Source organism: Ruditapes philippinarum, unplaced genomic scaffold, assembly GCF_026571515.1.
Source record: "Ruditapes philippinarum isolate M1 unplaced genomic scaffold, ASM2657151v2 ctg2631_1_1_1_1, whole genome shotgun sequence".
In the NCBI taxonomy this organism is placed as follows: domain Eukaryota; kingdom Metazoa; phylum Mollusca; class Bivalvia; order Venerida; family Veneridae; genus Ruditapes; species Ruditapes philippinarum.
The window spans coordinates 27,938-41,935 of NW_026858805.1; the positions used below are offsets into that span (position 1 = coordinate 27,938).

Here is a 13,998-nt window from a genome sequence, read left to right on the forward strand (position 1 = left end):
TTAATTTAAGAAGTCAACGAAACACACTTTCACTTTTGTTTGATAAATGTCGATTGCATTTACCTACGTTTTGGAATAAACCTTAAGTGTCATATTATATATGTCACATATAAAAACAAAACTTAAAACACAGGTTATCATTTAAACAAATTTTATCTTCAGTTCTGACCATTTAACTACTGGACTATGGTTTAATTTCATGCACAACCGAACTTTTTTATTACAGCAAATTATGTAAATATTGACAGCCATAAATAAAAACAAACAAAAAACAACAAACAAACTAAGTTCTTTAATGCAAATCATTGTACAATTTTGGTGAATTTTCCATTTCCAAAAACATTGACATGTAAAAACGTCGTTTATATGTAATTTTAGATATTAGTTTCATTAACAACATCTGAAATACATTATAATGAAATTATCAAAATAGCTTGCTTATAAGCAACCGAAAACTGTTTTAATTTATTCTTCAAAGCAACCGTAAAATGAGTTAGCAAGTAACCGTACAGTAAGGAAACAACACCAATAATGATGTATTTGTCATTTTTTTCCGAAACCACTGTGTACACACCAGATATTGTTTAATTTTCTTAACTCACATGATTATTCTTCAAAGTATCAAGAGGATTTGCTCGTATGTTTCATGTAAAGCTTGAAATCGGTGTTCAAATTCAACAATTGTGACATTTTTTAGGCATCGGGTTGAGAAATCGTATTTTTTTCAGAATACATAGGTTTTACCGTAGGGCTTAAACCAGAAAAAAATCTCTTTAATTTAACTTCTAGTTATAAAAGTAACAATTTCTCCATGATTGGTCTTATGAAACTTGTTTATCAAATGTCTGTTAAGAAAATCAGCGATTTTCGCGTTTTGCTCGCTCGTATGGAAAAGAAGTGTACGCTGTGTTAATAGCGAACACACATTAGGTGGATTCAAAGTGGAAACTAAAGTTACTTAATAGAACCTAGTTTAGGTAAGTATTATTTTACTGGTTGCCAGCCCTACACCAAAATGAGCACAGCGCTGATCTAAACAATATCTTACGAAAAGATTACGTCACAGGTAGCGTCATAACACTTAGTGGTGTACATTTTAACCATTCTTTTTCTATTGGAATGTTAAGTATGTTGTAATTGGTGAAATAACAATTCTTTTTCACTTACTTCCGTGTTCTGGCGCCTATTTTGACGCATCATCCACTAAGGTAGATCTAAGTCTACTAACGTATACTAAAATTATAACAATCAAGTATATATAAAGTGAAATATTTGTCTCTGAAATATAAATTGCACGGACACAAATTCATTACACAAATATGAAGGTAAATACAATCGCCTAAGGCAAGAGAATTTAAACAATGTAAAAGAATTTTAACAAGAAATATTTTAAAAGAATATTTTAACAAGAAACTACAGCAGGTATTATAAATGTACAGAACAATATATTTGGAGGTTCGCTTACTTTTATATAGAATAGAGCTCAATTTGAACATATACATACGTGTATATACATGTATTTATGTAAAATAAAATTACTTTTATAGAATAACCATGAAATAATCCGGCCATATACCTATACTGTGTCGGTGTGACGTTAAACCCAACCAATCAAACAAACAAACAAGCAAGCACGACCTTTGGCTTCGACCGTTTGTTCAACTGTATACGACAGCAACATTGATTATCTTCTTAACAACTACAAAATTCATCATGTTCTCTTCCGTGACAGTTTTGAACATAATCATGGTTTAATCTACGGTGTTTATAACCAAACTCAACTATTATAGAAATTCAGAAATTAGGGTTTTCAAAGTTAAAATGGGAGCTAGTACCATCTTGAGTGTTAATTGACCTACTATATTGCGGCACAATGGGATTTTTGTTTTGTAATTGACTAAAACATGTTCCAGCTTTACACAAGTCATCGTCACTGTGTTCACTCATATCACGTTATTTATACTCTTTAAAAGTAATAGTATCGGAATCTCCCACACCTCTTTATTGCTATGCAATATCGTAACGCGGTACCAGAATATTACATGTAAATGACTCACTGTACTTTACCTTGTTTCTTATATATCAATAGATCTTCTGCAGAGTCAAACATAATAAAATATCTAACCGCTACATCGCATATGTGACGTCCCTCTTGTGTAACGATGACCTGTTTGCTACACAAGAAGTGTCACACGAGTTCGTCCAGACCCGGCTTTAGGCAAGGTGAAATTACGATTGAGGTGTTTTTAAACACTTAAGCAAATTTATTATGTCCCCCTTCGAAGAAGAGGGGGCTAATGTCGGTCCGTCGGTCTGTCTGTCTGTCGGTAAACCAGACTATTTATCACAAAGTCTTCATATTTCACATATTGATTGGTCATAACTAGCAGATGACCCCATTTGACTTCCGGATAAGTAGGTCAAAGGTCAATGTCACAGGGGCCTTAAATGTCAAAATGGTTTCCGCTGATTATCTTGAACAGTATTCATCACAAAGTCTACATATTTCACATATTGATTGGTCATAACTAGAAGATAACCCCTATTGATTTTGGGGTCACTATATCAAAGGTCAAGGTCACAAGGGTCTTGATTGGTAATATGATTTCTGCTTATTATCTTGCTTACTATTTGTCACAGTCTTCATATTTCACATATTGATAGGCTATAATTAGTAGATGACCCCTATTGATTTAAAGATCACTAGATCAATGGTCAAGGTCACAGGGGCATTAGATGTCTGAATGGTTTCCGCTGATTATCTTGAAAAGTATTCATCACAAAGTCTACATATTTCACATATTGATTGGTCATAGATAGCGGATGACCCCTATTGATTTTGGGGTCACTTGGTCAAAGGTTATTGTCACAGAGGCCTTGAATGGTTATATGATTTCTGCTTATTATCTTAGTTACTATTTATCATAAACTCTTCATATTTCACATATTGATTGGTCATAACTAGTAGATGACCCCTATTGATTTTGGTGTCACAAGGTCAAAGGTCAAAGTCACAGGGACTTTGAATGGTAGTATGATGTCAGCTCATTATCTTGAAAGATAATTATCACAAAGTCTTCATATTTCATAGTGATTGGTCTTAACCAACAGATGATCTGTATTGCTTTTGGGGTCACTAGATCAAAGGTCAAGGTTACAGGAACTTTAACTGTCAGAATGGTTTCCGCTGATTATCTTGTCTTGAAAACTATATATCACAAAGTCATCATATTTCACATATTGATTGGTCATAACTAGTAGATGACCCCTATTGATTTTGGTGTCACAAGGTCAAAGGCCAAAGTCACAGGGACTTTGAATGGTAGTATGATGTCAGCTCATTATCTTGAAAGATTATTATCACAAAGTCTTCATATTTCATAGTGATTGGTCTTAACCAACAGATGATCTGTATTGCTTTTGGGGTCACTAGATCAAAGGTCAAGGTTACAGGGGCTTTAACTGTCATAATGGTTTCCGCTGATTATCTTGTCTTGAAAACTATTTATCACAAAGTCATCATATTTCACATACTGATTGGTCATAACTAGTAAGTGACCGCTATTGATTTTTAGGTCACTGGGTCAAATTGTCACAGGGTTCTTGAATGTTAGTATGGTTTCCGCTCATTATCTTGAAAGCTATTTATCACAGTCTTCATATTTCTAATATTGATTGGTCATAACTATTAGATGACCCCTATTGATTTTGGGTCACTAGTTCAAAGGTCTAGGTCACATGGGCCTTAAATGCCTCATCATCTTGAAAACTATTTATCACAAAGTCTTCATTATTTTTGTTTTCATAATTGAACTCTTCTATGTACCAATATATGTCAAATATCTCAGACATAATTACCAATAATGTGAGTCAAGGGCTAGAAATGGGGGCATATGTGTCGTTCGACATTTTTTGTTAACTTTAACTTATTAACAACATATAAAAATACATATACATGTAATATAAATTTCATAACATTTAGCAAATTAAACAATATCTCGCGAAAAGATTAAGTCACGGATGATATCATAATTTTTATTGCATGATGCGCCAAAATGGCTGCCAAAACACGGAAATAAGTGAAAGTATACAGTTATTATTTCATCAATTATAACATATTTATTACATCCAAGAGAAAAGAAGTGGTTGACATTCAAACCATTAAAGTAAGTCTATTAATCTTTAATAAAATTGTAATAAGTAATAGAAAGAGCACTTAAACACGAGGTTATCTGATTTGTACGAGGGGGCGTAGCCCCGAGTATTAATCAGATTACCGAGTGTTTTGGTGTTCTTTCTCTTTTGTATCATAGTCAAACATAAAAACACGTTCCCTGTTGTCACAATATGAAACCCCGGCAAAAATGAACCAATGAACGAACATCTGAATATGATATTTCTGTCGCTTTTTCTCTGCCGTCACAATATGTAAACCCCAGCAAAAATGAGCCAATCAATGGGCATGCTCTGGAGTGCGGGTAACTAATACCCGCACTCCACTTAAAAAACTGTGCATGTATATGTATACGATTTAACACTGACTCATTTTCAACAGAAAGGTCCCCAAACTAAGATACAAGAAAGTATATAAATAAAAGGTGAAATATTTGTCTTTGAAATGTACAATTCACCAGCACAAATTCATTACACAAATATGAAAGTGAATATAGTTGCCTGATGCAATAGAACTTAAACAATACAAAAGAATGACATAAGAAACATTTTAACACGAAACATGAGAACTACATAAAGTAACAGATTGACAGATTATTTATGCACACAACAATATATTCTTGGGTTCGCTTATTTATTTATTTATTTTTTTTTTTTTTTTTGAAGTGGGTGGGGTACAGAAAGATAAAAGAGGATTTCTACCTTTTAGCATGAGAAAATGTTCAATTTAAACATATACACATGTGTATATATTTATGATTACAAATACATATAAAATGTATTAATATATAGAAGAACTATACAATTATCCGGTCGTTACAGAAATACCATATTTAGACAAATTTTTGAAATACGGTATTCAACACATGTAAGTAGTTCCCTGTAGCAGTTTATAAGAATATACCACTGTGTACAAAAAAATTAATATCAAAACCGACAATAATAAAATATAATATTAGATCTGAAATTCTGTTTGCAAGGATATGAAAAGAAATATTAATAAAAAGCGGTGCATACAAGTTGTAAATTATCTGTGTAACAATTTCCTCACCAGCTAAATAATAAAACGAACATCTATGAATAATTTTGACATAATTAAAATGCAGGTACCGAAGTATTGCAACATCCTATTTCATACATACATATATATATATTTAATTCTATCAATTCAATATTGTTTTTAGTAAAAAAAATCCGCCGCTCTAAATAAAAACACGTAAATATCTTTTATATATATTAGATAATATTATGAATTCGATACTTTGTATTGAAAAGTATTTCAGTTATAATATCTGTACATACATATTTTCTGAGTTAACACAAAAAACAACAACGTCGTTATGCACTTATAAATCTTTTTTCCATTTTTATCTACAGCAAATGATACTGGCGATTTATGTGTAACCATATATCTTTGATTTCTGAATCATTTTCCGACGTTATAAACACATGACTGCAAGATGGCAATAATTGTTTCCAGCAGTTAAGTGTGGTCAACATTGAGTATGACACATAGTCATCCGATTTTACTTCTTTGTATTTCAATGACGGAATATTGTTCATAACTATACCATAACTAAAAACATCATCTATCCAGAAGAATGGTGTGGAGGATGCGGACTCGTATAGATGTGGGACGATATCGTTGAGAAACATCACGTATTGTCCAAGACAATATGGCACATAACGTTCCGTTCCTCTGAACTGGTGTGGTTCAACATACCATTTGCTACTCTTGTTTCGCTCAACTCCAGGTTCCATAAATCGTTTGCAATGAACATGATACTGGTTAACAGACATGTAAGAAATAACATTTTGAAAAACACGATACAAATTTATCACGATATCGTCGTCAGTTTTTATTATGTATTTAGCATTTCTACAACGTTCAGTCAACCATTTGAAGCCCATTACAGTTTTATGTGATAAATTATAGTATGAATCTATGAAATTACCCTGAAGTATATCTCCATTAGAGTCGAACTCACCCTTTATATTATTTTGAACATTAATATTATTTGTTCTTCCGAGAAGAAACATGACTTTCACAGTCCCGTAGCTGGAATAAAATCTAGGATTTCCCCATGTTTTCCTGATTATATTTCTTCTTTGAAAATTGTTTGGTGCAGAAAGAATGAAAATAAGAACTTTCAAATCTTTATATGACGAGCACATGGTTTTATTTTCAAGATAGTATGACGCATCTATTGTAAGTGCATATTTAGGTCCCGTAGGATTGATCATTTTCATCAATCCCGGCTTCAGCTTAACTTCGAAAAGTTTCCCGTTTAAGTCGTGACTAGTCCTAGATGAAGTTAAAATGTATAAAATCAAAGTCAAATATAAAACCAAAATGTAAAAATGATGCAACGGGCATCTTACACGAAATCTCTTTCCCATTTTGCGATGCCGCTGACGTAATTTTAATTACTTACATAAATTATAACAAACAAGTTTGAAGATAAAACGTTCGGCTATTTTAGTTAATGTAATTAGCAATGCTTTTGCTTGTCAGATTATACGAATCCGTGATACAATATTACTTTAAGCATTTAAACCCACATCATATCCAAAAATACAACATTCATAAATGTCAGAATATAACAGTATTGTATAATTCCCGTTGCTTTTTAACATTTAATTATATTAGAGTTATTGAAGCATGTTTATTTATGTTTACCTTATTAAATATATATTAATATGTTAAGGTAGTAAATATTTAAAGAATAACTAAGGATTGACATTTAAGGTGTGTTCAAATGGTACACTCCGTTATTAACGAAAAGTGGGAGGAGTTAGATGAGCAGAGAACATAGATACCACACAATTATTATCCACTGAAAAAGAACATGTAAATCGGGCTTTTGTGGGGGGACATTAACCGAACTTAGGCATTGCTTCTACATTGTCCGGGGCAACATTGTACTATTTTTTGCAGTATTGAGCTCAGTCAATCTAAAATTAAGGTGAAATAATGTAATAAGTTTTCGGCTTTAGATTTGAAGTCAAGGGCAACGTTTTACTAACCATTGCGTAAGTTTTTCCGTAAGAATTATCGTAACTTTACGCTTACGTTTAAACTTACGTAAATCGTAAGTATGTTCCACAAAACGTTCGCAAGTTTTTTCTTAAACTTACGTTAAAAATGGTGCGTAACTCTTCAAAGGAGGTTTGAAGAATTTGTCAAAAAGGAAGCGTTTTGGTATTATTCAATGACCGCAAGAAATTTTTAAACAAGACTAAACTAGAATTTCGAAGCATCATCTACGGACACTCAGGAATGTTGCTGAGCAATTGGTATTTTAAGTGCATATTGTGCCAACGGCCATCAATCACCCAGGGGTTTCTCTCGATTTTAATTAAATGTAATTAAAGAGCTTTAAGGGGAACTGCAAATGATTCATCATTTTTGTTTGGTAAACTGTAATGTCCGCAAGTGAAAATGTTGATTTTTTATTCTCATTCAAATTTATATGAAATGTTTAGGTTTTTCCCGTAACCCACATTTTTAATTATTATTTATTTATTTATATATTTATTATGTTATTTATTTATTTTTATTGGTTTTAATTAATTTTAAGCCTGTCCATTTAAGAAAACCTTGATTTTTAACGATTTACACCATGCGAAAAACATGCGTAAAAAGATGACACAAAAATGTCACATGCAAACAAAAGCTATTTAAAAGTGTGTAGTCATCATTGCAGTGTAACTATTCAGTATTTTAGTGAAGTAATGGTATCTGAATATTTGCCATAATTTAATGAGTTTCAGTTAACGTTATATTTAATTTATAAATTTCTCAATAAATCCATATTTAGTATATTGAAATAATATTAAACACTTAATAACTGATTTTAAATATTTTGGTCGAGGTCAACCACGTCTAAGGGCGTTATGGGGTACCGGAAGAAGATAATAGTTAAAAGACTTTCGTCTTTAAGCTGATAGGACAACTTCAATATTCGTATATGTTTTTTTTAATTTATTTATTTACTAAATTATTTTCAAGAAGTCCGTAAAGCAACAAGTCCGTAAAGCCACATTATCCTTTCTTTACTTAGACCCTATTATATATTACCAGTCACATCCGTCTCTAGAATTCTCGCTTTCCTTCTCTGCCATTATTCATAGATGATGTTAGTCTTATATACGTAAGTTATAAGTCAACACATTTTAAGCGTAACTTTACGTAAAAAATTACAAAACTCTTATTTACGCAAATTTTTTGTAAAACACCTTTACGTAAAGAAATCTTGCGTAAGTTAAAACTTTCGCAAATCTTCAGTGTAAGTACGTTAGTAAAACGCTGCCAAGGTGATTTTGATCATATCATCTACACACAAAGTCAAATTGTACGGGTTTTTCGATGATCTCTATTTTTGGTGTGCACCCTCACGAAAACGACATTTGAACTGCGTCACCACAAAACCAACATAGTGCGTTTGCGACAAGCATGGATCCAGACCAGCCTCCGCATCCGCGCAGTCTGATCAGGATCCATGCTGTTCGCTATCAGTTTCTCTACTAGGATTTGTAAGCGAACAGCATGGATCCTGATTAGACTGCGCGGATGTACAATTGAATTATCTATTCTGGAAAAACGTCCAGTCACCATGTGCTAAATTTACTGTTTACGTTGCTTCAACGGGCCATTTTCTGCGCCTGAATTTTATAATAGAAATGAAACAAACTGACGACAGGTTTTTGTGTAATCAAGGCAGTGACATAATTTTTTGATCATTTGTCGTATCACTTAAATCAGCATCCACCACCTATCAAAAAGCAAAAACCATACTGATAGAAGCACAATTTTATTGGTTGCTACGCTTTCTTGTTGATCTTTGTTTTAATATTTTCCGCCGTTACCTCTTCCGTTACCATTATATTTTATAATGCTTCGTCAGCTTTAAAATACGATATATTGTCAGATCTTATTACAGGCAAACATATTTCAAGTCTTTATTTGTCGTTGGCTGATGGGGGTACATTTTAAAGAATTGAAAAGAAAAAATGCTTAAATTTTTTTATCAAAACTGATGCCCTGATTATAATGCTAATTGGTAGAATTTTAATAGGAATATTTTATTATCGATAATACCATCAGTACTATTTTATTATCATATTAAATTGCTGCCATTCGTTTTGTTGGATGATAACTACAGATACTTTTTTGATAAATAGATTTCACCAAATAATGAATCTATTTCATATAGGATATAATAACAAAAAGTCACATGAAATTGAATACGACCAACGAGTTGTACGAGTTTTTATAACAATATCAGTCATACATTCCTTTTAATTCGTAATTGCATAAAGCAATGACAACATAGCGGGATAAGTTTTACCCTTCTAAAAAATCTTGATTTATTACTAACCTGCTATAACTTGCTAATTATATACAAAATATTAATGCTTTGATTTAATTCATAACTGCTCCTCGCAATAATCAAAGAATTTTCTATTCCTAAAGAAACGCTTCGTATATTTTTTTTTCACTCTTTTTATTCTCTTCCTCAAAAAGATTATTGTTATAATCATACTGTGGTGAGTCGTTATTTAACTGTGGCGAATCGTTATTTCACTGCGGCGAATCGTGATGTGGCGAATCGTTATTGTGCCGAATCGTTACTAATTCCCCATATCATCCCTTTTGGTTCTTAATAATGTCTCTTGTTAAACGGTTATTGACATGTTCCTCCCCTCCTTTCACAGCCCTTGTGCCCCCTCTCGTGTTTGGTCCGGTGCCTTCTAGGTACCTTGCTAGAATGCATGGGTTTTGTCGGGATCTGCGTTCTTGCCTTGTTGATCTCTAATGATTTCAGGTTCCGAAAGGGTTAAGTCATAATGAGCCGCGTCACGACAAAACCAACGTAATGCGTTTGCGACCAGCATGGATCCAGACCAGCCTGCGCATCCGCGCAGTCTGATCAGGATCCATGCTGTTCGCTTCCCAACTCTTTTACACGTAGAGAAACTGATAGCGAACAGCATGGATCCTGATCAGACTGCGCGGAAGCGCAGGCTGGTCTGGATCCATGCTGGCCGCAAACCCATTATGTTGGTTTTGTCGTGACCCGGCTCAAATGTGAGAAAAAATTTCAACAAGAGAGAGAGAATAATTTATTGGACAGAGTCCCGACAATATTCGCACAGAAGCATAAGAAAGGCACCAACAAGGGCAACTAAAAGACTCGCGGAAACAGAATGGTAGAAAGCACAAAAGAAAAACAGAGCAGGTGGGGTCGAATTATTTATTTATTGTTTTTCTAACAAATAAATGAGTTTGAATATTGATACATCCGGTTAAGTACGAAAAGGTTATAAAAGGGAGAGCGTTTGTGGATTAATAAAAGGAGCAGAAGAAACTAGCAGAGGACGTAAAAGATGTAAGCGAGCTAATTAAAATGATAAAGATGACCTAATCCTCTTTGATTTTTTAGATAGTCTGTATGATCGAATTAGCATATGAACATGTTCTATAGTTTCAATTACCGGGTCAAGATTGAACATTACGGTCTATCAGCTGCAATTCTACAATATTAAACCATACAGAAGTATATCCTCCACGCTGTATACATTATTGCAATTTGTTTTCACATATATTAATCGCACGAAAAATATTTTCAGCCTTTGATTGGAGATTACGAGCATTTCTTCCTTCTAACTTAAAAACAAAATGAAGCGTAGAAGAAAGTAATATGGCACACACACACACATATATATAAGCGTTGTGTGGGTTTCTTTTACGTTTTAAATTGATACCTGGTTTTTAATTTCAAAAATGAAATGCGTTGTTTTTGTAAAGGCGACACTTTTGTTTTTCCGTTGCGTCCGTAAACGTCCCGTTACTACATACAAGAGCGAGAGTTTTCTCTAAGTTTTTGTGATATGTCTTTTAAATGTTTTCAGATAAGAGCTCGAACAGGACCTGTAGACAAAACAAGTTAGGTGATTGTCATAAAAGGCTAGCACAGCACAGATATTTTGGTTTACTAAAGTCAGTTTCATTTTTACGCATTATGGACAATGGTGAATACGAAATGATATGCGCAGTTCGCGGTACATTAGTCAGAATTGTAATATATCAACTTTTAGACTGATGTTTATTTAAAACGTTTTAATAATTTTTAAACGCTAACAAGTTTCGAGAAAACTGTACCTTACACACTATTGAGAACAAAATACGCAAAGAAAACATTTGGGGTTGTTTGATCTGAATTGAATAATTGGATTACTAGTATACGAAATTCCCTTTTTAAAATTAAATGTACTCGGTGTATTTAGACTATTAAAGGCCCGTTTAAAGTAATACACATAATTTGAAACGATAAAACAATGTAAAACTCTGTTTAGACTCGGTTATTTTGCATAATAACGTAATCTGATGAATATATAAATAGATTGACATCAACAATATTTTGCTTTTGAGCAAATTCGGGCTTTTGATCTTTAATAAGCAAAATAAGTCCCATCTTAACAACATTGCCTAAAAGTTACTTTAATATAGTATATTACTTTCGGTCGCAAATAATAAGGAATACATATTATATCCCTATGCATTTCGTAAATGAATGGAAATGTTTGTGTGTTTTTTTTTTTGTACTTGTTTGATCTATTAATTTTTTTTTAAAATATTTATTTAGTTTTCTTTACAATAATATCATTCTATTAAATAAATATCAATCAACTCTCAAATACCACTCTTAAAACTTGTCATAATAAAATTAATTTGCAATTGATTTACCCCCAGACATTTTTGTTAAAAGCTGTCAAGTATATCACCGACCGTTTGACAGGTCCCTTATTTTCTCCATGCTGTGAATTTCTTTCTTTTCCGAATAATTACCATACTGTAGTATAAAATTATATCCCGTAACTTAGGAATATGAGATGCAAAAATGACAACAAAATGTCCTTTGACCGAAATACATTTTAATGAACATGTTCATCAAATTGAATAAAATAAATTAGCGCTTACGCTTGTAAGGACAAAATATTTTAACTCTCCTAACATGCATAACATATATTTCAATGAAAGCAATTACATGTGAAAGAAAAACGACCTGTCTACCGCCCGCCAATATTAATAAGTACAATAACGCAACACATAATGTTCCTCTTTGGTTGACGTTTCGTTATACCGAACAACTATAATTTCGTTATTAATTTGCACAAAGACCCTTCCTGACTTTCTGCACAATTCTGCTTAAGTTATCAATTCTGCATTTATGGGATATAAATGGCGATAATTGGTTCATATCGGATCTAAGTAAAATTTCCTGCAACTTTCTAAGTGACAATATAGTTTGTCTTTAGAATAAGGCCGATTTTTATTCTCAAAATTATTTGTTATTTACAGGTAGGCATTACAATATGGATTATGTATACAGAAATCACATATTCTTTGCAAGTAAGCTAACGACCCCTAGGCACGGTCTTCACCGCGTGTCATGCATCATGTCTTGTCAAACAAATAAAGAAGGGAAAATACACCAAAAAAAATCCAACATAAATAACATAAAATATCAACTGTCTTTTAAACAAAACAAAAAAAAAAGCAAAAAAAATAATAATAAATAAAACTTACAATAAAAAAAATTATCTACATTAACAATTTAACAATAATTTGTTCATAGAATTTAACATAAAGTAAGCCTGGTTTACAAAACAAAACAAAAAAATAATAAATAAAACTTACAATAAAAAAATTTATCTACATTAACAACTTAACAATAATTTGTTCATAGAATTTAACATAAAGTAAGCCTGGTTTAAATATAAAAAAAATTGGATTCATGGTTTAAATATACGCATTTGTAAACAAATTCCCGAATGTTTAAGTCAAATGTAAGAGACCTTTATATTTAAAAAAATATATTCGACTCAAAGTTTATTTAAGTTTAATATTTTCTAACTAGTAAGAGGTAAAAATATTTCATTTTCTTCATTTCATTTCAATATAACATGATAAAGCTGATATCAACAAAATCAATGTAATGATATGATAATAGCGTTTCTTAAGCGGGAAACGCTTAATCGCGTTTATCGTTAAGCGTTTATTTTTTGTTTTTTTTTTGTTGTTGTTTTTTTGTTTTTTTTATTGTTTGTTTTTATAATTTCTTTTGAGGGGGGGGGGTGCAGTAATGTATATGTCAGAATGAAGGCAGAATGTGATAAATATGATACGAGGCGTTAAATTTATAACAGTTAATTATATATTAATTGATGTTATATGGCTTATTATATACACATTCTCACTCAGGTACGACATTCAACGTCTTTAATGGTCTATGAAAATTGGTGCAAATATATAAACCGAACATTCCTGTAAAATGTTTTTACAATTGGTACTGCATCAATGATTTAAATTTACTACTTATTGCTTTGATTTTGCTAGCGACAGTCGCTTTTGCAAGGAAGGGATAAGAAAAACAGCATGTCTTCAACTAGATCGAAGAATGTTTCATTGCATTCATACAAATAATCATGGTTAACAGTAAACACAGCTTAGTTTCGTTATTTTGTTGCAAATTTTGAAACATAAAACTGTTTTAGATATTGCGAAAATTAATTTTCTCAAAATCAAATTTGAATGGCATGTCTTCAAAGTTAGTATCATTTACGAGTCTTAATTGCAAAACAATGTTAATCATACACGGTAACGTATTAATGGTTTATTCAATAATAATATTAAGTCTACAGTAATACAGTTAACATAAAATATGAAGATTAAGGATTAAGAGTACCTGTGCAACCATTTTGGATTTTTCCAAGCGTAATTTTTACAAAATCATTTACGAGGCTCTTAAATACCATGCG

General features: G+C 32.1%; 1 protein-coding gene across 1 annotated transcript; it reads right to left on the reverse strand.

The window, feature by feature from the left end:
- Positions 1–4,583: 4,583 nt before the first annotated feature.
- On the reverse strand, positions 4,584–6,841 carry LOC132754323 (beta-1,3-galactosyltransferase 5-like). The gene has a single exon (XM_060744939.1). It carries the CDS (start codon positions 6,571–6,573, stop codon positions 5,545–5,547), a length of 1,029 nt encoding a protein of 342 aa, XP_060600922.1. The 5' UTR covers positions 6,574–6,841; the 3' UTR covers positions 4,584–5,544.
- Positions 6,842–13,998: the final 7,157 nt, after the last annotated feature.